General features: G+C 36.4%; 3 protein-coding genes across 3 annotated transcripts; 1 reads left to right on the plus strand and 2 right to left on the minus strand.

Moving 5' to 3' along the window:
- Positions 1-3,440: 3,440 nt before the first annotated feature.
- Positions 3,441-4,118, plus strand: LOC145484612 (carbohydrate sulfotransferase 11-like). The gene has a single exon (XM_081463213.1). The coding sequence runs from the start codon at positions 3,456-3,458 to the stop codon at positions 4,071-4,073; it is 618 nt and encodes a 205-aa protein (XP_081319339.1). The 5' UTR covers positions 3,441-3,455; the 3' UTR covers positions 4,074-4,118.
- Positions 4,119-5,347: 1,229 nt separating this feature from the next.
- On the minus strand, positions 5,348-6,725 carry LOC145501582 (melanocyte-stimulating hormone receptor-like). Its single transcript, XM_081481043.1, has one exon. It carries the CDS (start codon positions 6,275-6,277, stop codon positions 5,348-5,350), a length of 930 nt encoding a protein of 309 aa, XP_081337169.1. The 5' UTR covers positions 6,278-6,725.
- An 81-nt stretch (positions 6,726-6,806) lies between these two features.
- On the minus strand, positions 6,807-15,403 carry LOC145462755 (neuropeptide Y receptor type 6-like). The gene is made up of 2 exons (XM_081446351.1): positions 15,236-15,403; positions 6,807-9,317 (listed from the first exon to the last, which is right to left on the minus strand). Exon 2 carries the CDS (start codon positions 9,161-9,163, stop codon positions 8,249-8,251), a length of 915 nt encoding a protein of 304 aa, XP_081302477.1. The 5' UTR covers positions 9,164-9,317; positions 15,236-15,403; the 3' UTR covers positions 6,807-8,248.
- Between the last annotated feature and the right edge of the window lie 8,845 nt (positions 15,404-24,248).

Raw genomic sequence — 24,248 nt, forward strand, 5'->3', positions numbered from 1 at the left:
AACTCGTACAATTTGGGCAAAATTGAGCTCACTCAAAATGATTTTCTTGCGTTGATAACATCATGTTTTCAATATAAACATTAAGGTACACGTTTGAAACGAGAGAGTTTATCTCATCTAATGCATAAACGTTGAAGTAATTTAAATAGTTGATTAAAGTTCTTTTGTGGCAGAGTAATTGTATCAAAGACTAGAACTTAACAATTACACTATGAGTTCGAGATTTTCACCATAGTTAACGCGGAGCGCGGCCATCATGTGTCCTATCTAGGCCGATAAGATAAGAAACAACAGCCTGCAGGCTTACTTTTTTAGCGCAATTAAGTGGCTAATTGCAAGTTGTGAAAATAATTTTGCGTATTTCACGTTTTGTTGCTTTTATTTGTTTTCACATTTACTGTATACGATTAAGGAACTTTTTAGTCTTGTCACGGCATGATTGTAAAGGTGAATCTTAAATTACAACGACCAACGGTAAACAGATTCCATTTGTACTATGACGTCATCTAGGAAATAATTACGGTATCGTCAGATTCGCATCAAAAATATCAGGGACCGACTTTGCGTTGTCTCGAGGCCAGTTTCTTTTTGGTTGTTGTTGTTGTTGTGTTTACCTCAATTTGACGTTATCTGTTTATCCATACAAGGAGGCTTAAGAAAACCACGGAGGCATCACCGCTGTCTCACGAAAAGGAAGATTAATGTGAAAAACAATTGCTTCGCATTCGCGATTACCATTTTGGTAGATTTTGAAGCTGCTTTCTAAAAAATCGCAACAAAGAAATGACTAAATTCTGCCTATTTTTGAAGAAGTTTAACCACGATGGCTATTTTTTTTGTGTTTCTATTTGGATTTGAACGCAGTCTTTACATATTTAGTTTGTGCAAGCGTCTAGACCGACAGATGTACTGTATTGAACATATCTACATGACAAGAAAATTCGGAAGTTTAATTTACATTCATTTCTTTTCTTAGGTTACGTGCTCGGTTCTTCATTTTAAGTTCCCTTATATGTGAGCAGAAAACTGCGAAATGGAGTATATATATTTGTTACATAATGGCCGCGAAATGGTCTAAATGCGGCTGTCAAACCAGATTTGATGATTTCTTAAACTGACGAGTTGAAGATTTACTCCCCTTGTATCTACTCTGAACAGAAAATGTAAATTAATGTCCCTCTTTTGTGTGATGTATTTTTACTGAGCTCTGGTATAATATACCACGCGACTACGCCGGTCCTATTCTTTTGACGTGGAAAAACAAAACAAACCGCGAGCTTAGCTTGTTCAGGAGCAAGTTGTAAGTGACGCGGACCGTCGATTTCGGCCCCGTTCACACTACGCCAGAGAAATTTGAAAATGCAGCTTTATTTCTACGGTTAGGCCTACCGTCCACACTAATCCGTCACAAAAACAGAACTTTTCGAAAACGCTCTTCAAACCGGACGAATTTGAAAACGCCAGCTTTGCGCTTTAGTGTGAACAGAACACATCTTGAAAACGGAGTTTTTCGAAAACGGTGGCGACACAATAATCATGTGATTCCCTCCCCGAGGTTTCATTTAAACACAAAACCAAAACGACGGCTGATTGTTGCGTTTTCAAGTTTCTCCGGCGTAGTGTGAGCGTAAAACGTTTGAGGCTTTTTCAGAGTGAAAACTTCGTTTTTACGTTTCTCCGGCGTAGTGTGGACGAGGCATTAGATTAAAATAGGTGTAATCAAGTGAGTCATCCCCTTATTCCGCCACACACGTGACCTTAACTTGATTACCTTGCATCTACTGTATTAATATGTATTAGAGACCAGCAATCTTTGACAGTTATTGACTTTTATACTTGACTCGCTGGCAAATAATTAATATTACCATTCGATAAATTTTATTCTTCCTTTTCATTTGCCGAGAGCCCACCACCTGACCTGCAAATAACTGCCTAGAAATAATGGTCTGCTCATGCGTAGCAACGTCTAAACGTGTTTTGCTGCAAATAATATTCTGCTCATGCGTAATTGTAACCACGCTCTAATGTGAAAAATGGCAGATCGCTTCCCTGAGCTGTCAGAGAGTGATTTAAATATGAAGACAAACTTGGTGATCCCATAATAAAACAGTTATTTAACTCGTTATCACAAAATATCGTGATTTGTCGGTGTTTCGCAGATCAATTATTTGCCGAGGCCGAAGGCTGAGGCAAATAATTGATCTGCTCGTCACTGACAAATCACGATATTTTGCTTAACCTCGTCCAATAATTGTTAATTGTTCATAGTTAATAACAAGTTCTTTCTACCTTCATTTGACAGCATGGGACCCTTCGAGTAGCAGAGTGAGTCAGGTTTGTGGAATTGTTTTGTTCTTCAGAGTAGAAAAGAACAGAAATCGTTCATGACAACCATTTCGGTGTCCCCAAACAAATTGAAATTTTTGGATAAGGAATGGAAAACAACAACATGGCTGTTGAGACGGTCCAAACCAGGGTTTTCTACTTTGCTTGATAGTGCTTTACATCCACTGCTATGACGTCAGCGAGAGCCAATTTCTGTTAATAGCAACAATTTCGGCTTTCTTTATATTTTGCTCAAATAAACCCTATGTTGTCTTGGAAAATACCTTTCAAAGGTTCTGAAACACTTTAGTTTTTTTTGAAATCGGGGAAAGTTCAAAATTCGCCATTCTTAAAACTCTCATGCTCTGGTACATTGTATCAAGACAATTTTGGAAGAAAATTAGTATCTTCTAGTCTCGTTCTACGGCTCTGCTTTTAAGAATAGATAAATTTTTAACCACAAACAAATCTCCATCAATTTTCAAATTATGATTCTGCAAGGGCTATGCTGTGTGTAGGACATTTAAAAATAGCCACAAAAGTTTCTTATATGCTTCTCTCGTAATTCATCTTAATCTCGCCGAGCTGTAAAGCTATTGGATTTTCTTTTTAAAAATACCCCTCTAAATTTACACACACTCAGTATAAGCACAATTGTTACAAGTGGCGATAAAGACATAAGGATGCAATGCTTTCATCTATTGTATGAAGAAATGTGAAAGTTTTTGATCAAATTTACTAACAAATTACGATGGCTTTTTTTGTACTCCTGCAAACTCTAGACAAAAAGTTCTCTTAGATAAAAACAATTGAGTTCTCTCCCTATCCCCCTAACTGATATAGAAACCGATGATCCTACCTAGCTTACACCTCTAAAACAAACAACGTCAGAATCGTGGCATAATTTCATAACACTTCATGTTTTCTTTTTTCAGCATGCTACAGGTCTGGAATCTATTCAGACTATGAACTTAGAAAGACAAGCAACAATCAGGGACTTCTGTAAACGAAACAACAGAACCAACCACACATTGGAAAGCAAAAGGCTTTACAATATCATTGTTGATGAAAAGTTCAAAATATTATTTTGTTACATTCCTAAAATTGCTTGTACCCAGTGGAAAACAGTCATGGCGAGTCTTGATGGAACAGAAACAAAACTCTGGATTCACGATGCACGAAACTTTAAATTCTTAGGAGATTATCCAATGGAAGAAGTTGACTTAATGCTGAAAACGTATTTTAAATTTGTGTTTGTACGAGAGCCTTTCGAAAGACTTCTCTCCGCCTATCTTGACAAATTTTACCGCGGGGATTCCGATTTTCACAATAATTATGGACGGGAAATAATTAAACGATACAGACCAGGCGGTAATCCAGAGCATAAAAATATAACATTCGACGAGTATTTAAACTACGTTATAAACATTGGAAAAGGGTATTGGAACGAACACTGGCAAACGTACGACAAACTCTGCCAACCTTGTGGAATTCAATACGACTTCATTGGAAAATTCGAAAATCTTGAACAGGAAGCTCCCTATGTTTTGGAAATGTCTGGCATAAGAAGAAAGTTGAATGTTTCGTTTCCGGAAATCAAGCCGTCAAGGACGTCTTCCAAAGTTTCATTTTACTACTCACAAATCTCCAAGGAGCGACTTTATGGAGTTCTTCAGTTGTTCGGCAGCGATACGGAAATGTTTCAATATGATTTACCAAAATCGCTGTATAACATTTTGGATCTATGAATAGACCCTTTACATAAATGGCTGCCAATAACAGATTTTTTTTTGTAAGTACTAGAATTAGCCTGACTAACCTCGTTTTTGAGCTGATAAATTGCCAGGCTGGAAATCAAGCAATTTCAGTTTTTAGTGGGCAAAAATATTGTACCAGAATAATGTTATATATATTAAAATCCTTTTTGCATTATCTAAAAGCTAAAGCTGTAAATAATTGCCAAGGTTCAAGGTTCAGAGGAATTGTAAAATTTCATCATCAGTGTCATTTCACCACTACTTTAAAGTGTTTCATATAAACTTCAAAATTTGTTTTCGACAGTTAGTGTTCAGTGTTAGAAATGATTTCATTTGAGAAAATATTTAAAACAGTCGTACAGAAGTTTGCTTCTTAAATAATTTAAAATGTTCCAAAGAGTTTCTGTTTTTTAAGGGTTATATAAAATAAAGGAAAACTATCATTTTCTTATCAACCGCCTTAAATTATCGTTTGGAAAACGTGTTCTTTAATTTATTCATTCCTGTCGTCATTGACTATATTGTGAGAAATGTTCCACAAATAACTCATCTTGAGAAAATATAAAAATGAACATCTGCCTCAATGAACAGATCACAATTCTTTAGAAACTACTGCATGGTGTCATCTATTTATATTAACCCTCCAATCATTATTTTATTCTATTTTAGTCTATTTTTTTATGAATATTCTTTGAATTTTGGAAATAAGAGTGAAGATAATTCATGAAAAACCAGACTAATCGGAACTCAAACGTTCACTGTCCAAATTAAGTCACATTTACCGTGCTCCAAGGCCCTAGAATCGACTGTACACAATCGGACTTTATCCCGCATTACACGAGGGTATTATTTTTTCCTTTATAACTTACAAGTTCATTCCAAACCAAAATACAAGATCTCTTTAAGATTTCTCGCCCGATCCTGTGTGTCTTTTAAATGAAAACAGACATCGCTTGAGCAGCTTAACCCACCTAAACCGTTGACTATTTTTATAAAACATCTTTGACAAAGCAATGGTGTTCGAATAATTACTTCCATCATGTCTTTATTTCAAATTAACAGTTATCAAAACAAAGTTTTAATGTACAATAATGAAGTTTTACTGCATGCAACACTGACATCCTAAACTGAGCAAGCACCGCTCTAAATTTTTAATACATGCAATCTTCTTAACCGTTCTCTATGTTTTGTTTTGTTTTGTTTTGTTTTGTTTTGTTTTTTTGTTCTTTTTAAGCTAAGACAAAATACGTATTATTCGACAAGAGCTATTTACAGGAAAACACCTGTCCGATTGTGTCCTTTACTGCTTTTCGTATTTCTTCTGCCTTACAGCAGTAAAGAAGCGGGTTTAAAGATGAGTTTAAGAAAACTAAAGTGACTGTGTATTGTCTGGCGAGAAAGGCAAATGAAGATATTTCATTATTAGTCGACAAAGCCAGCACTATAGCGCGGGGTAGATAACAAGCGACCAGCGTCAATTGCAACCAGAGTGCACTGGACACTGCCTTTTTGTATCGCGCTATGCTCAATGGGCTTGTTTGGTTCAGTTGCTGAGGCTGGTTTTGAACATGAGTTTGGAGATCTCGGAGGGTTAGGAAAATCTTAGTGTAGGAGAAAATTGAGGTTACTAGACACAGTAATATAACTATCACGATCGACCGCAAGGTTATAAGGAAATTCCAAAAGTACGTTGTTGATACGATAGTCGGCAGAATCCAAAAGGTAATAACGATCATGTAGGTTCGCTTCAAAGTTACGACTTGTCTGTATCTCAATCTCAACAACAGGGCGAGAAGTCGGTCCACGCTTATAGCAGTTGTTGTCAACAGAGACACTCCACACAAAATAGTACCTGCAACCGAAACCCCCGCATATAAAAAGCGACGAATATCACAATATCCATACTGTTCAGACAGCCAATAAGCAACAGCAAGAGGCTCCGAAATGAGACCAACACAAACATCAGTTGCTGCAAGGCTACGAAGCAATAGTTTGGACGGCGGATGAAGGGAAGACTCCTTGCGAAGAGCAACTAGAATTAAAACATTTCCAAGAAATGCTGTAATAGAAAATATAGAGTTTAAAACGGAAAGAAATGTCAAATGTCCGTTAAATGGAGATGTTGTAGAAGCCTGGCAGAACAGTTGTTCCACTGCTTTCTGCTTCGCGTCTTCGGAAACGTTTTCTGTTGCCATCACTCTGCAATTTTCCTACTCCTACTACTGCTGTAATGAGCAATCCAGACGCCTTTTGCAATATTTCGGGAAAATATTTGGCAAGAGGTCATGACGTAGCGCATCCTTTCAATTTATTTCGTCAAATTTGTCAATCTAAAAATGTCTTGAAAAAACATTAACCTGACTGAGCAGATGGTTTCACAACAACAGATTCCTTTTACATGCACAGACTCAGAACATACACCACAAGAAAAGACCTCTCTATCGTCATCATAATCAGCATCGAAATTACTAAAAACAGAATATAAATTTATCCTCCGACTTTTGGTTTCGAAACTTTTGTGTTCTGTTATTTCGAGAGCATTTCATAACTTCCGGAAACTACTGGTTACTGCTTCTAATTGATCAAATTAATTTCATCCTTAACACAGAGTAAACTGTTAGCTTTTGTAAAATGGACAATTTGAATTTTGTAATTTGCTAAAAGCTGTTTGAATAGAAAAGTGACTTATCTTGACAGGTCAATTTTCATATATTTTATCACACCTGAGTGTATTTTTACACTCTTCTCTTCGCCCAACAGCGCGTCGGTAGAGACGGTTACAGGCCGCGTTCGAGGTATTTTGCTAACTCAGTTTTTGCCACGTCTTACTTTAGTCTATAATGTGGTCAAAGCAGAAGATAGCTTTATCGATTGATTTTTGGTTTGAAAGATGAAGTGAATAAATGAAGCAAGAACATTAACTAACCGTTCTGACACAGTCTATAAAGTCGCTTCAATAGCCAGCTGGTGTTCGCTTGTAATGCCAGGGGCATTGTGCATGCTCTGCGGACCTATCCAAAAGTTTGAATAATTTTCACATATTTGCAGCCTCCTGGGGCCCGTTTCTCGAAAGGCCCGGAAACTTTTCGGGCCCGCAAAGCCACTTTTAGTCCATCTGTAGCATATTGAAAATACGTGAATAAAACAGCTCGGTAATCATAAGCTTCGAGATTTTGCTATGGCTTTCCGGGTGCGAAAACTTTTCGGGACCTTCGAGAGACGGGCCCTTGGTGCCTTACTCAAATTTATGAATTGGGCCGGAGTAGCATCGACTTCGATTCAGGACTTCAGATATGTGTCAACTAAGTTCACTAGGCGTCCATTTAATGAATGGGTTACTATGGGTACTATAATCACAGGGAAGCCAGCACTACTATGTTAAGTTCAGCTGTTCCCTTTGCGAGGTCTAGAGCGTCGCAACGGTTCCAACGTCAATTCGTACACCTCAACGCATTAGATCAGAAGAATAGTAAACGCTTCGAAACGATATTTTTTCCCAAACTCAAAATATTCTGCTAGCATGGGAAGGGAAAACATTCTTCCTTACGAGTTCTTGTAGCCTTCCTTTTATTCTTAAACCTTAGTATGGTTTCCGCGTTTTTTTTGTTTTTTGTTTTGTTTTTTGTTTTGTTTTGTTTTTTCGTAAGATAACTGGCGCACAGGCAGTTTAGCTTTCCACGCATTATTCCAAATAAAATGTCGCAGCCGTTTTAGTGTTTTGGATCATTTCAAATTCATGCAGTCTCGAACGCTTGTCTTAAATTGTAATTTATTCCCCTTTGTCTTAGACCAGTTACTTACATACATTGCATAATCATATAGTTTACTATACTGCTTTGCAAGAATTTAAAGGAGCTGTATCTCCGAATGAAGTGAGAAGATTCTTCAATTTTTGTAATTACTGCAAATAAATAGCACCTTTTAAAGTATGCTATCAAAGTAAACCCCGATATCCGGGAAGCAGTGCTCCGTCCCAATTTTCCAAATGTTACTTATCCTTGATTCTTCCTCTCGCGTTTTTCTTCCATAATAACGTGGAGATCTCCTTTGGTTCCAGGGTTTAATCGTTGATGTGTAGTTTAGCCTGAGTTTTCGATTGCATCTTACAAGCTGTAGTTTCGTTCTCTAAATGCTGCATACTAAACTGATGCAAAAGCTTTTCGGTTTTAAGTTCTGCAACAGAAAATGGATTTCACATATCTAACGTATTCACGACGAAAATATCTTGTTATAGTTCCATAAACTATGGGATTCACACAGGCGTGCAAATACGCTGCGATATCCGCAACTCTTAATAAAATATCGCCGACTTTTTTGTGCTCCTCTGCACCAAAGTCGGCAATAAGCCAAGCGACTTGAATTGGTAACATGCAGACTGCGAATAATATCACTATCAAGCCCATCATCTTGATAATTTGTAGGTCTTCTTTTCGGCGTACTTCTGAAGCAAAGCGATCCTGTGCGTCAGAGTCGCTTCGTTCTTTAGCTTTCCCTATGTCAATTCCAATCAATATGTAAGCGCCAGCAATGGTTGTCAGCGGTAGAACGTATTGCAGTGCAAACAAGACTGCTGTGTACGCGCGACTCTGATATAGTTTCCAGTTCTCTTTACATCCTCCGGTCTCCTCGGTTTCCGCCACAATGATGAGCGGAAGTAGAAGCACAAATCCCGCGATCCAAATAATGATAATCCATATGATGACGTATCTGTGACGCATTTCCGGTCGTAAGGAATTGACAATTACGCGCCAGCGGTAAACCGCCATAAACGTGAGAGTGAAGATGCTGACGTTGAAAGTGGCGGTCATAAGCGGAGAGACAAACTTGCACAAGACCATTGGAAACTCGATACCTCCAAGGAAAAAAGCGTTCACTGGTAAAGACAGCAACATGAGTGTTAAGTCAGACATTGACAAGTTAAAAATAAGTGTGTCGTTTACAGACTTCCGCTTCTTCCTCCATAGAATAAGAAGAACAAGAGAATTTCCAGCTACAGCAAGCAGAAAAGTCAATGCATACAAGCCAAGCTTGATGTATTTTTCTGTCTCAGTAACTTTGGAGAAGTTCGTCGGGTGGCTCATAGCGATTTTCTCTATTCCACTTCAAACCTTAAAATCTTTCACGAAGTGATATTCAGTTTCTTCGCTGGTTAACACCGCTACTTGAAGGGTTATTCAAAATGACCAGGTTAAAGGCTGTGCAACATTTGTCTCCTTCAAAAGAGGAACATTGATCCTGCAGGAGGAATAAAGACATGAAAGAAACAAGTTATAACTTTGGAGAAAAGCAACTTTTAAAACCCCGCTCTGATGTGTGCAGTGGTATCAAGGCGTTTATTTCAAGGTTCAGCACAGGAGGGTGTATGTTAATTGTAGACACCCCTAGGATTCTCACGAAGAGATAATCAGGGGCTCAAGACAGGGAACTTGGAAGTAATTCCAGAACGTACTCATCTAGTGAAGCAAGCAATGAGTAGCCTTATGAAAATAGGTGAATAGAACTGTCTCAAGCAAGAGTTAACCTTGATTCTACTTAAGGAAGGTGGTAGCAGGGGCGTAGCCAGGAGTTTTCAAAGGGGGGGGGGTACACTGTGTCAAAGTAAGGGTACTCACCAGATTGTCCTGTCATTTTGTAGGTTGTTTGCTTAAAAAAGGCTTACAAAAGAGGGGTCTTGGGCACCCCAGCACCCGGCCCTTGGCTACGCCCCTGGGTAGGTAATTTTCAAGGTCAGAAGGAAAAACAAGTTTGCCAGAACCTGTTTTGCAAAGGTGATTCTACTGACGATTGCAATACAGTCCACTGTCGCCTTGCGTACAGCTCGCTATTATGGACACCGCTTATTACGGACAGAAGCTACATTCCAGGACGCAGCTGCAAAGAAATGTATGGAAACAACTCGCGGTATAACGGGATTGCGCACACATCATGTGGTCCCAAACCAGCATTTTTACTGTACTTCCCTCGTTACCACGGACAAATTGGACGGATTAAATGACATAATTATTCTGTGGTCTTGCTCATGATTTTAACCTATATTATAAGATTGTGAATCGAAGTAAACGAACACCGCCTATTAAAAGAAACTGGAAATCCTAAAAGAGTAGAGCAGTACGTGGCATTTCATAACCAAAAACCGGGTCATTTTCATCACACCCCGCCATTTCGGACGCTCGCTATAACGGACACCAAATAACAGTACGTCCCAAGGGTATCCGCTATAACGAGAGTTGGCTCTATATTCACGTGCACAAGAATGGAACTAGTGAGAATAAAATCAGTTAGTGCACTTCAAATTTGGTGTGGTTACTAAGTTACTTTTCGGTAAATATTTTAAGATTTCGGAGTCTTAACTATTTCAACTATAAAATTTAAACATAAAATTAAATTATAATAGTATGTTCGCATCAGAAGTAAGAAAAGTACGCGATTTTGTTATCAGCGTCGGCGTTAAAGAAAAACTCTAATTTTCATTGTTACTGGCCAGGCCTGAGATTGGACTATTAACTAAGACAACAATACGCCAACAAATAATGTACATGCAAACATTTCAGCGTCCTGATTGGCTGAGAGCATGTCAATTAATCCCAAACAAGGGAGAAATTTGAAATTGCGCGCAGAAAGATGAAATTGAGGGCAGAAAGATGAAATTGAGCGCAAAAAGATGAAATTGAGCGCAGAAAGATGAAATTGAGCGCAAAAAGATGAAATTGAGCGCAGAAAGATGAAATTGAGGGCAGAAAGATAAAATTGAACGTAAAAAGATGAAATTGAGGGCAGAAAGATGAAATTGAGGGCAGAAAGATGAAATTGTGCGCAAAAAGATGAAATTGAGCGCAGAAAGATGAAATTGAGGGCAGAAAGATGAAATTGTGCGCAAAAAGATGAAATTGAGCGCAGAAATTTGAATTGAGCGCAAAAAGATGAAATTGAGCACAAAAAGATGAAATTGAGGGCAGAAAGATGAAATTGAGCGCAGAAAGATGAAATCGAGGGCAGAAAGATAAAATTGAGCGCAGAAAGATGAAATTGAGGGCAGAAAGATGAAATTGAGCGCAGAAAAACGAAATTGAGGGCAGAAAGATAAAATTGAGTGCAGAAAGATGAAATTAAATTGCATGTATATTATTAACAAGTAATCAAATGATGTTCTCGTGCAATTTGAAATAAGTAAGTATTCGTGCATTTTTCAAAGACTGTAGACTTAGTCTTTAAATAATTTACATGTTTTATTTATTCTAAATTGAACTCGAAGTCATTTTTTTATTCCAAATTGAACTCGAAGTCATTTGGAAAACAAATTTGCTTTTGAAAAGAAATATTTACCTTCCCTAATTCACTGTTGTGTGAAATCTAGATTTTGGAATCCGCCCTTCCCGTTTAATTTTAAAGGTGTTCTCCTGTCTTAACTATTTCTCAAAAAAAAAAATAATAACAGCATGGACGAAAAAACGTACGATATATGTGTAACAAAATTTTCTCTCATCGAAACCATGTCATATTAGTTTTCCGCCCATTTGATCTTCTTAAAAGAAAAACAGAACAAGAGAGATTCTCGAAGCATTATTCTTTATTCATATACAGTGTTGATTTTAAATGATCAACTATCTCGATGTTATGGCGTTTAAAACTTAGTCTGTTTTCGCAAAAATATATTTTCCCTGCTTTCAGAGCCTGGTTAAGTAGACTGAATGAATTTCAAAACTGCAAAGCTTATTAAAGATAAGGCCTAGTACAAGACCTTCAGTTTTCTTTAGTCAAACGGTAAAAGTTGATCCATTTTCGTTTGAAGTCCGCATTTTCCATTTTATCATACCTTAATGTAGTTTAATCGTGCGGTTGGAGGGTTTGTGATTAGTGTCTGTAGAAACCCAAACTTGCACTGATAAAATTAAAAAAATAGTCATCACTTTAAATTTCAAATAAATTGTAAAACCACGTCCATTTGGTGACGAATCAAGTTACTCCAACCAACCAATGCAACCGCAGTGTAATTTGGTTTGTCAACATGGGTTTTTTCAATTTCAGATGTACATCTGCCGTTCCTTTATTCCTTTGTTACCGCTAACTTAATTGTTCCTTATCTGTCCTAACTGATTCATATTTTTATAATGAACTAACAGCTAGGGAAGTCAGTTTGTAAACATAACTTTGTCTGCCAACCAACACTGTACCCATGCATGCACCAAGTCATGTACTATGCACGAGGTCAACTAATTACTTTCCACACAAAATTGTAGTACAGTCACAGCTTCCATGACCAATAATTTCATATTTTCTCAGAGCATTTTTTGTGTGTGTGTGTTTGGTTGAAGATGATTCACAGTTAGAGACATCATTATTTTTCACTTTGAATAAACGCGTTATTACGTATGGAAAAGACCTGCTGTGAAACATATTGCGAATAAATATTTTCAGATAAAGAAAGATAAAACATTTGAACAAATTGAAAACTGAATCAAAATAGAACCATGCAAAATGAAATCCGTCTACATACCCAACGTTAAAGGATAAATTTTCTTTCCGCGGTATTTAATTATTTTATTATTATTCCATTTGTATTTAAATTGCTCGCGTCCTCGCCTTTTTCCGCCGAAAAATTCGTTTGAGTTTTGATTTCATTTTTAAATCTCGTCATAGTGGACAATGTGGAAAATTGCTTTGCCTCCCAGAATTATAACTTGAAACGTTCAACTTCAAATTACTGCATTCACCTTCACTGAGGAATGCAGATGTAAAATAACTGGTTATCTTTTCTGACAATAAGGCATCGAACGTCTTAGCTAGGAAGATAAAGCACGAGACAATTTGTGAGCGAGATGCAAAAGTGGAATGCAGTGAAATTTTCCACAAAAATCGAATTTCGTTATGTTTTTGGTCTTTCTAGCTGCGGACGTCCCTATTTTAATTAATTATTTTTGTGTTTTACACGAATTGAAGTTGACTTTTCAGATGAGATACCAGTACCTAACTGCGAGACAACTCCTTCCTTTATGTTTTCTACCTTGCAAATCCTGCAGTCTAACCTATGTAGACTTGTTTCCATGAAAATGTGCTGGTATTGATCAGATAATAGAACATGACAACAAATTCATCTAAAAAAAAAAACAGGGAAAAAGCAAAAATAATTGAGAACCTTTCGCCTTCTTTAACTCAGCCATAGATTATTTCAACACCTCTTTGCTTGGAAAGCTGTTTTGCGACACAAACTGTATCCCTTGCAAGAAATTCGTATTACGAGTTCTGTCGATAACTTCCAATGTGGCGATAACTTTGTCAAACTTTCAGTAACCAGGGCTTTGGCCGATCAATTAATTACGTTCAAAGAATAACCTGGCAGTTTGATGTTAATCTAGCAGCTTAAGTCTTTCGTTAATTATTTTATGGTGCATTCTCATTCTCGTTAGATTGGAGGTATCGTCTGGAAGTAATGAAATAATGGAGTGTTTCTTTTGAGAAGCTATCGTTTCCACGCCGAAATTTGATACTCCAAAGCAAATGTTTGCTCGAGAAACAACGTTTAATGAAGATTTTGCTACATTGTAGTCCTGGGGAAAAACAGCTTTCCGACATAAAGCAATTCTAAGGTTATACAATTAGAACCTGGAAAACTTTCATAAATGACAATAGAAATTATGTCTCTATGTTGGGAAGAACCGAATCTTTGTTTCGATTTCTTGCTTTCTTTTCTTTTACCAAACTTATGTAAAACTCTTTTCGTCCAAAATTGCAAAACTGGTGTTTCCTCAGTGGTCCACTCTATTACTGTTGGCATGCACCATTACTATACTTGTGATGAGAGCTGAATTTTCTGATTGTTATTTTTCGAATAACCGCTTCGACCTAACATTCATTTTGACACTAGCTATAAAGAGTGATTATGGATATGAATACAATTAAGACGAATGTTCTGCTTGTTTTGCTGCAAGTCTTAGTTGTGCAAGTTGAAAGACAATCGCACGCATTCAGTTGTATGACTGTTTGGACAACCTACTTCCGCATACGGATGTAGCCTTTAGGCAATAATAGAACTATGCAAATGAAGAGATTTTGGAACGTGACATTACAAACGGAAACGAAAGATCCGCTATAACTTGATTATCCCTTTATTTGTTTTATGTTTTGTTTTTATTTTTTCTCTGTGTCACCTTTCACTTTATGATTAACTACAGCAATCCAAACATTAATATAAACTAAGAGAAACACATAAAACGTGACTGCGTTATTGTATATTTAAAATCACTTTTTTCTTAATTGAGTTTATTCCTTTGCAGTTGGCCGTTAGGATAATTTTTGCTAGAATATGGAATAAAGTTTATTTGGGCGTCTAATTACATCTAGTTTTTCTTGTCAGAACTTTATTATTAACGAGGCACCAAAGTCAACAAAAAAAACAGAAGGCGGAAATTTACGACTGGCGGGTTTTTTGTTCCATAGCTTATTTTTAATTTAACGTAATTATCCTGCAGCTCTTTTATATTAAAGAAATGATTTCCCAACCTTTGCGGTAGATTAAAAGCCCTAAAAATTAGAATTGCACATAAATTTAGCTTTTCGTTGTTCGAGGTCACGACCAAACTATCATTATTTTATTTTCAGCAAACATGCAATTTTCAATCGCTGAGTTTGGGTTACATACACAGCACAATCATGAGCGAATCAAACCTTCCCATTACCTAAAGTTTTTGTTTTTACGTAATTAAAAGTCGTACTAGAATTGAGGTCGCTTAGATATAAATACCATTTTCCTTGGTACATTGCAGCAAACGTTTCGCAAACATATCGAATTTACATCTGGCACGGCCTGTTGTGTGTTTCTCGATACGATATGTGGTATTTCGAATCGGCAAAGCCAGTTTAGCATGGCCATTTTATATCAACTTTTTGCGGCAGCTTGTCAAAAAAGAGCCAAGTTGAAATTAACTTTATGAAGTTAGGCTTTTCTATCTCTTTTTGCGAAAACTCGTTTGTCCCCCTCAATTCCTCAGTATTTAAAGAAAAATTGAAACGGCCACTGTGTGTTAATCCGAGCTTCGAATATTCTCTAAGTCACGGACAACCATTAATTCGAACTCTAGTCAAAAAAGAAAGGTATTCCCTCGGAATCTAACGATTTCGATTATAAAATTGAACCGCTAACTTATCTAGTGACTTACCTCGAGGCGAACAAGATTCTTCACAACAGAGGGACGCTATCTGACTTTCGTCATAAACTTCTAGGCTCATGCGCAGTAAGAGTACCCCCTTCTGTGATGGCGTGGGTATACCATGTAGTTCTTTGGCAATGTTGAATTTGTGGTAATTCTTTTTTGTATTATTTTGGTTTTAAGTCATATTTTCTACAGGCGTGATAAGCAATGTGTGATAGTAACCTTAGCCAGCGACCTTGGCTGTTATGAGAAAGGCATCGATAACGCACGTGCATGTTCTTTACATTGCAATTGGTCAAAAACTTCTTTAGTAATTGTTTCCTTTAAAAAAAAGCTAATATTCCTTGCATAATAATTTCACTGATCTTGTTTGTTTCGTTAGCTTAACAGTAATTTGTGTATACTGTGTAGGGAGGCCCACTTTTGGAAATGTGTTTGAAGTCGTTCTTAAACATTCATTTCATCCGGTCAAAAATACTCAAAAAATGATTTTAAAAACAACTGAAAAAAAAAACTCAAAACCTAATGAACTATATTACTTCTTGTTTATTAACATTACTTAAAAGCTCAATTTTTGTTTTCTATTACTCTATGAGAGGAAATTAACGCCATTGAGAAGTCCCTTAATTTCCGCTACACTAATATCTACCACTTAAATCCACAATTCTAAATCTCTTTGTCACTTAATATAAGCAAGTAGGGTCTTCTATGTTTAGTATATTTTAATCTTGAAATCTATTTTTTGCACAAAAAATTCATGTTACACCTTGTTCTTAGCTCATTGAGCGACATAATTCTTGTTCCGTTTCTCTGTTTGTTTGGTTCCTGATCTCATCAAATCAAGAGGGGATTTTCTATTCGCATTAATAAAATTCCTAATAAGTTAAAGTGCTGCACCTTTCCACTGCGTTAATTCAAGACGCGTTACTTTTTTTAATACGTGTAGAATCCTCACAGGCGAGACCTGATTACTCGAACATCAACGAAAATTTGAATCAAGATCAGGATTTCGAGATATTGCAAGTTGCATCGCATTATACTGAATTGTTGAAGTACTGTTTTAGAAGATGCATAAGGCAAATTTTCAATGAAACACGGTAGCACCCTTTTCGCTATAGAATACCCAGTCGATGATCGATTTGAATTTACTAAAGGTAGACTAACGTGGTCCTATAAGGTAATCATTTATGACGTTGCGCGCAAGTGTTATGTTTTGAATGCTGTTTTTGCATTCGTTTATACACACAGTCCTCTCAAACTTACATGTAATAAGCAATGATTAAATAGTGTTTTACTGTCACCTCCGTTTAAATTTTGGGTTGTAGTCTTGAATTATAAATGCCCAAATAAATGTGTTTTTTACTTTTTTAAAGCTTTACTTGTGATTTTCTTGAATTTCCTTCGGTAAAATCTTCCAAAATTTTTACAGCACATCGCATTTTGCGGGATACGAATTTTAGAAACGAAAAAAAGTAGGGTTTGTACAGGCAGTTTTTTCGATTTTTGTCTTTTACCGCTACAAAAAAAAAAAAGGGTCTTAAGGAGGTAATTCTTCTCAAGATATTTTTAAATCATATAAATCCCAGGAGAGTCCAGAAACATCCAATCATTTAATGCGATTTTGCCCACGTGGACAGCTAAAGCGGCTTCAGACTCATTTTTTCATCCTCCACGAAAACATCCACGCAATGCCTGTGGAAGCGTTTTCCGCGGAAGAACTGGGTTCCATGTCTATAAACTTGAGAGAATCAGGTTACTTTGGGAATAATGCCTACACGGCTTGCTCTTTATCCATTTCTTGACCTCCAAAAATAAACTCTTATTTCGAAGTTGTAAGATATTTTTAGCATACATAACAAATTGACAGGATATCGTTAAATAAAAACATTGAGTGATGAGCTGTAACTGACCAAGCGACAGAAATATGCCAATTTATTTGTAAGTACTGTTAACCTTTATGTCTATGCAAAGCTACAGGCCTCACAAGTTTTGACAAGTTTTCAATGGTGATAATAACCCTGTTTACTTCTCAAACACGTTTGTTGACAAAAAAAGCCAATTGATCGTACCAATCAACTAAATTAAACAACTGAAATCTTCGGCCGCTTTACCTCTGTACCGTGTCACAAAACGGCAGCTGCCCCGCTGATCATTCCACACACTCGCACATTTTTTTTTCCAAGTCAATGGGCCCAATAGAAAGGTAGGTGCATTTGTCCATTACAAAATCCATGCAAAGATTCTAATGTTATTTTAATATATTCTGTATGAATCGCTCTAAAGTCATTCTAGGCCAACGATTGTGTCTTGTAAAGCTTTGTGTGTTTATCTTTCGCTTGTAAAGCGCCTTGGAATTACGAAATTAGCTCGAATAAAAAAATGCAAAGGTAATTCGCACATATCACAGCGGCAAAAGATATTTGTGACCAATGGTTTGCCAGGTGACAAAGAATTGTGAGATATTTGAGTTATGTTTGAAGTTTAAACGCCTCAAACAAAAACAGTTATTGTCAGTTTGTACATGCTAGAATTAGGTAGCGTGTACACTACGCGGGAGAAATTTAAAAACGCAGCTTTATTTCTACGGTTAGGCTTACCGTGCACACTCACCCGTCACGAAAACGGAGCTTTTCGAAAACTCTCTTCAAAGGAGGAATTTGAAAACGCCGGCTTTTCGTTTTGGTGCGGACGGAAAACATATATGTTGGAAACGGAGCTTTTCGAAAACGATGGCGTCACGAAAATCATGTGATTTCCCTGACCGAGTTTTCCTCAAACTCAAATCCAAAATGACCGGTGATTGTTGCGTTTTTAAATTCCCCCGGCGTGGTGTGGACGCAAAACGTTTGATGCGTTTTCAGAGTGAATCCTCCGTTTTCAAATTCCTCCGGCGTGGTGTGGACTGGGTGTTATAAAGACTCCATATTTATGATGGCTGAAGAATACAGATTGTAAGATTGTTAACAATATAAAACTCTTTAGTAAAGTGAAAATATCTTTCATATTAAAGAAAATACACTCGTTGGTGTTACAGTAATTTTCAAACTATTGCTTGCTTAGACACAACATTTGACTGCTGATTACAGTAAAGAAACAAAATATTGTTTCAAATCGTTTGAGCAATTTCTATTTCTGGCAACCGGAGACACGACTTCTTTCATCTCATAATCGTGTGCCGCGCCCGTTGCTAAAATAGCAAAACAAATGATTTTATGAAAACAAAACTAATTTATTTTTATCTCTTTTATAACAGCATTCTTAAATAAACAGAGAAAGCTGTCAGGAAGAAGTTATAATTTCATGTGGACTCGATAAATATTGTAATTGTTTTTATAAAGTTTTTCCACGATTATACAAACACAAATAATTCTACAGGGTGGACAAAAATATGGCTTTAGAATGAACGGAAATATAAAATTTTGATGATCGAAATTTTAAAAACTTTAAGCTAAGACGGGTAGCTTTTAACTTTAGTACCAAAAGAAAAATAAAAAACAATCGGATGTTCCCATCATCACTTGATACATATAGAGAAGCAAATTTAGCTAGTAATTTTAAATGTTTAAGATCATGTGATGGTCTGTCTATCAATATTTATAAAGCATTTTAAATAAACGATGAATTATGAAATTTAAATTGTGAAGTGAATTTCGTCATGTCACGATTTGTTTTTTTCTTGACCAGAGCTGAAGTCTATAGAAGCTCCTTTATGAAGTAAAAAAAAAACAGATATATTTATCTAGCTCAGCATTGTTGTAGCAAATTTTAATCGTGGTAAGAAAATGTTTGTCCTTGCTAGCTCTTACCAATCTTGATAACTTGGTTTGGCAAGTTATTTACACCTTCTATTTCGCAGAGATACCCATATATTTCAATCCCACAATTTTTGACCGAGTGATAAACGACTTTAACATAAAATCTTCTAATTTTAAGTTACCATCTTTTGAAACATAAGCGTTTGTTTAAAGTTATTCGTGGGGTCTTGATTGCAAATAATATTTCAAAGGTTAATGGATTCATTTTAAAAACGGACAAAGATGAACACCGATTGAGCAAATTAAATGTGATGATTTGAAAGTCGTTGGCTGTGGCAACCAAAATGTGATTTCCTTAATTTCTTCGACTTTGGAGAGATTAAAAAATATTTTTGTGTACTTTTTCATCAAATTAACAAAACCTAAGGCTCTACTAAGGATTCCCGGTGGAGAAATCCTTGACAATTAAAAAACAAATGTGATCACCCTTAAATTAAGTTCTTCAGATGATTCCAGTTCATATTAATACAAGACAAACACAAATTTCTAATTTTTCTGGAAAAGCATGAACTAGAAACGTGATTTTTAAAGTAAGGAATAAAAGGATTATAAAGAAAACGAAAAAAATGTTATCTTGATAAACGGTTTATGGGTGGTGAAATAATTGTAGTTTCTGTTTTTATTGCATAAATTCGGCTTCAAATTAACTTAGTTCTGTTTGTGCCTTTTCATTTCGAGCTCCGAATTGGAAAAAGAAGCTTTTTAATTTTCGTCATAATTTGTCAGTCTGTCATACACGTTTTACAAATATTCACTACATTTTGCCAAAAAAGTGCTTAGAAAAAAATTCTCGAATTACTTACCACTTTAAGAGGTCAGATGTTAATTTTCCTCGAGAGGTGAAAAATATTACACTTGCCTTGTCTCTTGTATTACAAACGTATCCAAGGATCAACGAATTTTAAGGGAAAAAGTGTCAAGAGGGAAAGCTCTGTTAAAAGGTGAATGATACACTAACAACACATTAGTTATCTGTGTTGCTATAAATGAGGCAAGCGTCATGGTCTAATTCCAGCCCCAGGCTACTTCCATATTTGACCTTTTATTTCTGTGATATGAATGATATTTGGGTTGCTTATCGGGACCACATGTCAGCCACTCTGTTAATTCCCACCCAGTGAAGATAAAACTGTTGTTGCTCAACATGGATTCCACTGCCTTTCTTAGTGCTGCATCCAGTAAAGCCGAGTGAGTCTGGGATCGAAGTTGGTTGACAACAGACCAATTTCGATATATTAAAATTCAGCCTAAAACAATAAATCTCAACACGAGGCTCTGGGGAATAACTTTGTGGCGTTTATTCCCCAGAGTCTCGTACTGAGATCTATTCTTTTTGAGGCTGAAATTGAATCGAAATTGGTGTATTGTGCAGCCTGCCTTTCTTTTGTTATCAACTCGTCCAAAATCCTTCCCAGGTTTCCCTCGCTCTTGGAAGAGGCCAAAAAGAGTGCACTGTTTATTTTCGCGTTAATTTTACTTCGCAAAAAAGCAGGAGATGTGTCTCTCAAAGCTTAAAAATTTAGTTAAAGGGGAATCAAATTTCGTGGAATATTTTTAAAGCTGATCTGCATCAAAAACGGATGCTACAAAATTTATTTAAAATATACTTAGTAAGGCCGCACCATCAAACTTGGTATGGGCATGTGTGCAATATTTACCAACTCTTCCCTACGATAATAATGCAGTCTTCAGGTCTAGCCGGAAAACTGTTATCGAACGCTCCAGCGGAGCATCATCTTCCAATATTTTTGGTCTGGAAAGGGGTGGTGATTACGCTGGTAACACAACATCCGGGACATTCATGGGCTACATCCAGTTCCGATAGCGCTTAATATGGCTTAATATTCTAAAATCCAATGATGTGCAGGCTATTGACGTAACTGAGAGTTTTCTTGCCTTGGCCAGAGAACATATTATTTTTTCGCGTTATTAGTCGCCGTCCTACATCTTTTTCCGTCAGCTATGTTACGAAACAATTGAATTATGATCTTAGCTGTGAGTAGGATCTTCGACTTATGATGCTCTAAAAGTTTGGAAAGCACTCAAAAAGCTATAGATAGTGAGGTGCTCGAGGCGACGCCTCGAGCAACTCCTACGCACTAACTCTCACTCTAACAGCTCTTTTGCGTTCTTTGGAGCGCGCTAAAATATAAATCACTTGTTAAATTTTACATAGACATATTTTAGAATAATACTAGGCACGATCAACTAAAAACAAAACTTACAACAGGATGGCAAGTTTGTTTATGCCAAAGCACAACGTTTTTCTACAAATTACAGCATCTACAATGTTCATTTTTAGTGTTTTATGATCCGGACGACAACAGGAAACAAAGGACCCTTAATCATGTTGAGTGAAATTAAAAATAAAAAGGTCTTATGGCAGCGGTTTAAATTTCGTGTCGTTAAACTTGCGCGGTAACTTTTTTTCCGTGGGCCTATTTATGACTTTGTTATCGCGAAAAACAGGAACCATACGCTAACCTAACAAAACATAAACATGTTCGTGTTTTGCAATTTGTGGATATTCTTACTATCATTCTATCATCTACTGCAAGATAATACACGTTACAGAAAGGTAATTGCACGATTGGTATATTGCTATTTAAGCAAAATATTTAATGCAGATATTTAATGCACGTATCACTTCGCCGGTCATTTTTGTGAAGTAAAGGTGAATTCTCTAGATCTTAAGTGAGCTTTTCACCGAGTCACTTTTCATTTGGACATTGTTCAATTGACCGGCTATGGACTGTGTTTTTTTTTTGTTTTTTTTAAATTTTTTCTCTGAAAACTGAACAGGTAAAAAACATTTCGTGCAAAACATCCTTATTTGGTCCGTTAAATGCAGTTATTTGTGACGTCACGTTTAAATGGTGTGATCCAAGCTGTATTAGTTTGCTTTCTTTGCTTTCTTAGAAGTAAAAAAGTGCCTCATTTCGAGTTGTTTCATGACCTGTCTTATCTACTGCGTGGTAAATAAATCGTCTGTGTTATTACCTCCGGTCTAATTCCAAAGCTTAATGACGTATGTAGGAAGGAAGACATATTACTCTATACACTGTTGTAAGTTTAGAAAAATATAATTATTATAGTCTGAAATGAGAACAAAACATTGGCAAACAACTCTCGATGTGAAAAAGGGATATCGATAAGTTGTAAGTCTTTACTTCTTTTGTTCCCCTCTCACCAACTAAATGTTTTGAGTTGTGTTGATATGTTTTGTGTGCAGACCAATATTCAGATATTGTTTGTAGCTGGTCAATATCTGGTAGATGGTTAATAATTTCTGATAACCGCCGTGGATATGTAGTCTCTAAAGGACGTTTATTCCACAACAGCCGACAAACATACACCTTATATCCATTCTTTAGTATTTATGTCTCATTATGCAAAAGTCATTTAAATCCACTCGATGCTCAAAAAGGTGATAAGCCCAAGATAAGAAAGATTATTTTCTTTGAAAATTTACAAAATTTTGCCAGGCTTCTGTGGGAGAAATGAGCGATTAAAAGAGATTACATGACATAAAAACTGGTTCTGAGACGAGAAGAATATGCAAATATGTATAGCTTGAGTTTATTTGAATCTTAAGCGCGCTCTTACTGTTGATTTATGGTCTCCTGGCCATGGCAAAATCCAGATGTTGACTAAGCGAGGGAGGGAAAGAAAACTATTTTTTTTCCCCTCGTAATAGTGCACATATCAGTTTTTTTTCCTCTGTCAAGATCAATTTTTAATGCCTAATACGTTACGTTTATTCGAGACCAGAATCATTTTTTTTTTGTTTCATTTTGTGGCACTAAAATTTGCTTTCTCTTGATATCAAGTGGTAAATAACCCTTACTCTATTTGCAGATATAATTCACTCTTGTCCGGACGTTGATACAACACGTTTTTCATTTAGTCGTACAGACAGTCTCCGTTCCCGAAAGCTCATGCAAATTTTGGTAAATTAAAAAAAAACTTCCGATAACAGGTCAGAATGCTTTCGTACAATCTTACGATTTGCACGTTCAGTTATCAGGCAAAACCGAACGAAAAAATGTCTTGAAAAGAAACTTCTTGTTGTGAATTTTCAAATGACTACCACAGGAGTTACGCTATAGCCAATCACAAAAACACAGAAAACCCAGTGAACCAATCAAAACTCAAACCCAATGCCTGTAGCTGACACAAAGCACGGGAAAAATTGTGTGACTGAGTCGCGATTGATTTCTGATTGGATGAGAAAGGGGCGCGAGTTTTTAAGCTAATCGCTTAGCGCTATAACCCAATTTAAAATGAGCCGATCAAATATGGAGGTAACAATCATATCAAGACCAGCTTTAGTGATTTTGAGTGAACAGCGTGTATTCTCCGATTACTTGGAACATATCGCATACACCGTAGTCTTTTTAACAAACTGGAGAGCTAAACGAAACAAATAAACTCCACTTTTCAGGGCAAATTAAAAAACCTCTGGAAACTCGAAAAATGGTCTGCAACAATCCTCGTTGATAATAAATGCACAGTTTCTCTCAATGGACTGATGTGATAGAAACAACGAAAAATTCATCACGTAAACTAAATATTTTAAGCAAATTCTTCATCGTGTAAGCACGAAAAATTTCGCATATTTTTGTTACCGAAAGTAAATTTAAGTTTTTTCTCTTGATGTATAAAAACAAGCGCAAAGGAAATTTAAAGAAAGGTTGAAAACAGTTTAAGGCAATATTGGCACTTTCTCCTATTTTTGTTTAGAAATTCAGTAAAACAATAAACAACTTTGGAAAAGTAAATCATGTTAAAATTTGAAAATATAAATTCAGTTGATTCGTTGAAGAAGGCATCGCTAATACTGAGAAAAAAATATTTCTACTGTGCAGTTTTTCAAACTGTTCTCTCTTTGAAACAGGGAGACCAAATATTAGCTGGGATAAAAATCGCAAAAAGGGAAGGAAAAACCTTGTGAAAACCGTCAAACTTTTTAATACCGATTTCCTTTAATGAAGCTTGAGGATATGGCGTTGCACTCAGGAAAACATTTTGTAGTTTACTGCGTCAATTCGATTTTTACTGACGTGAGCGTCCTACGAGTGTAAAAATGCAAATTGAACTGGCTTTTTCTTGCGTAAATAAACTGTGACAGTGAAACGAAATAGACTGCTTGAGCAAATAGTTGAACGTGTGCCAGTCTGACGCAAGATTTCAACACATTTTGG

This window comes from Orbicella franksi, chromosome 1 (assembly GCF_964199315.1).
Source record: "Orbicella franksi chromosome 1, jaOrbFran1.1, whole genome shotgun sequence".
Lineage (NCBI taxonomy): Eukaryota > Metazoa > Cnidaria > Anthozoa > Scleractinia > Merulinidae > Orbicella > Orbicella franksi.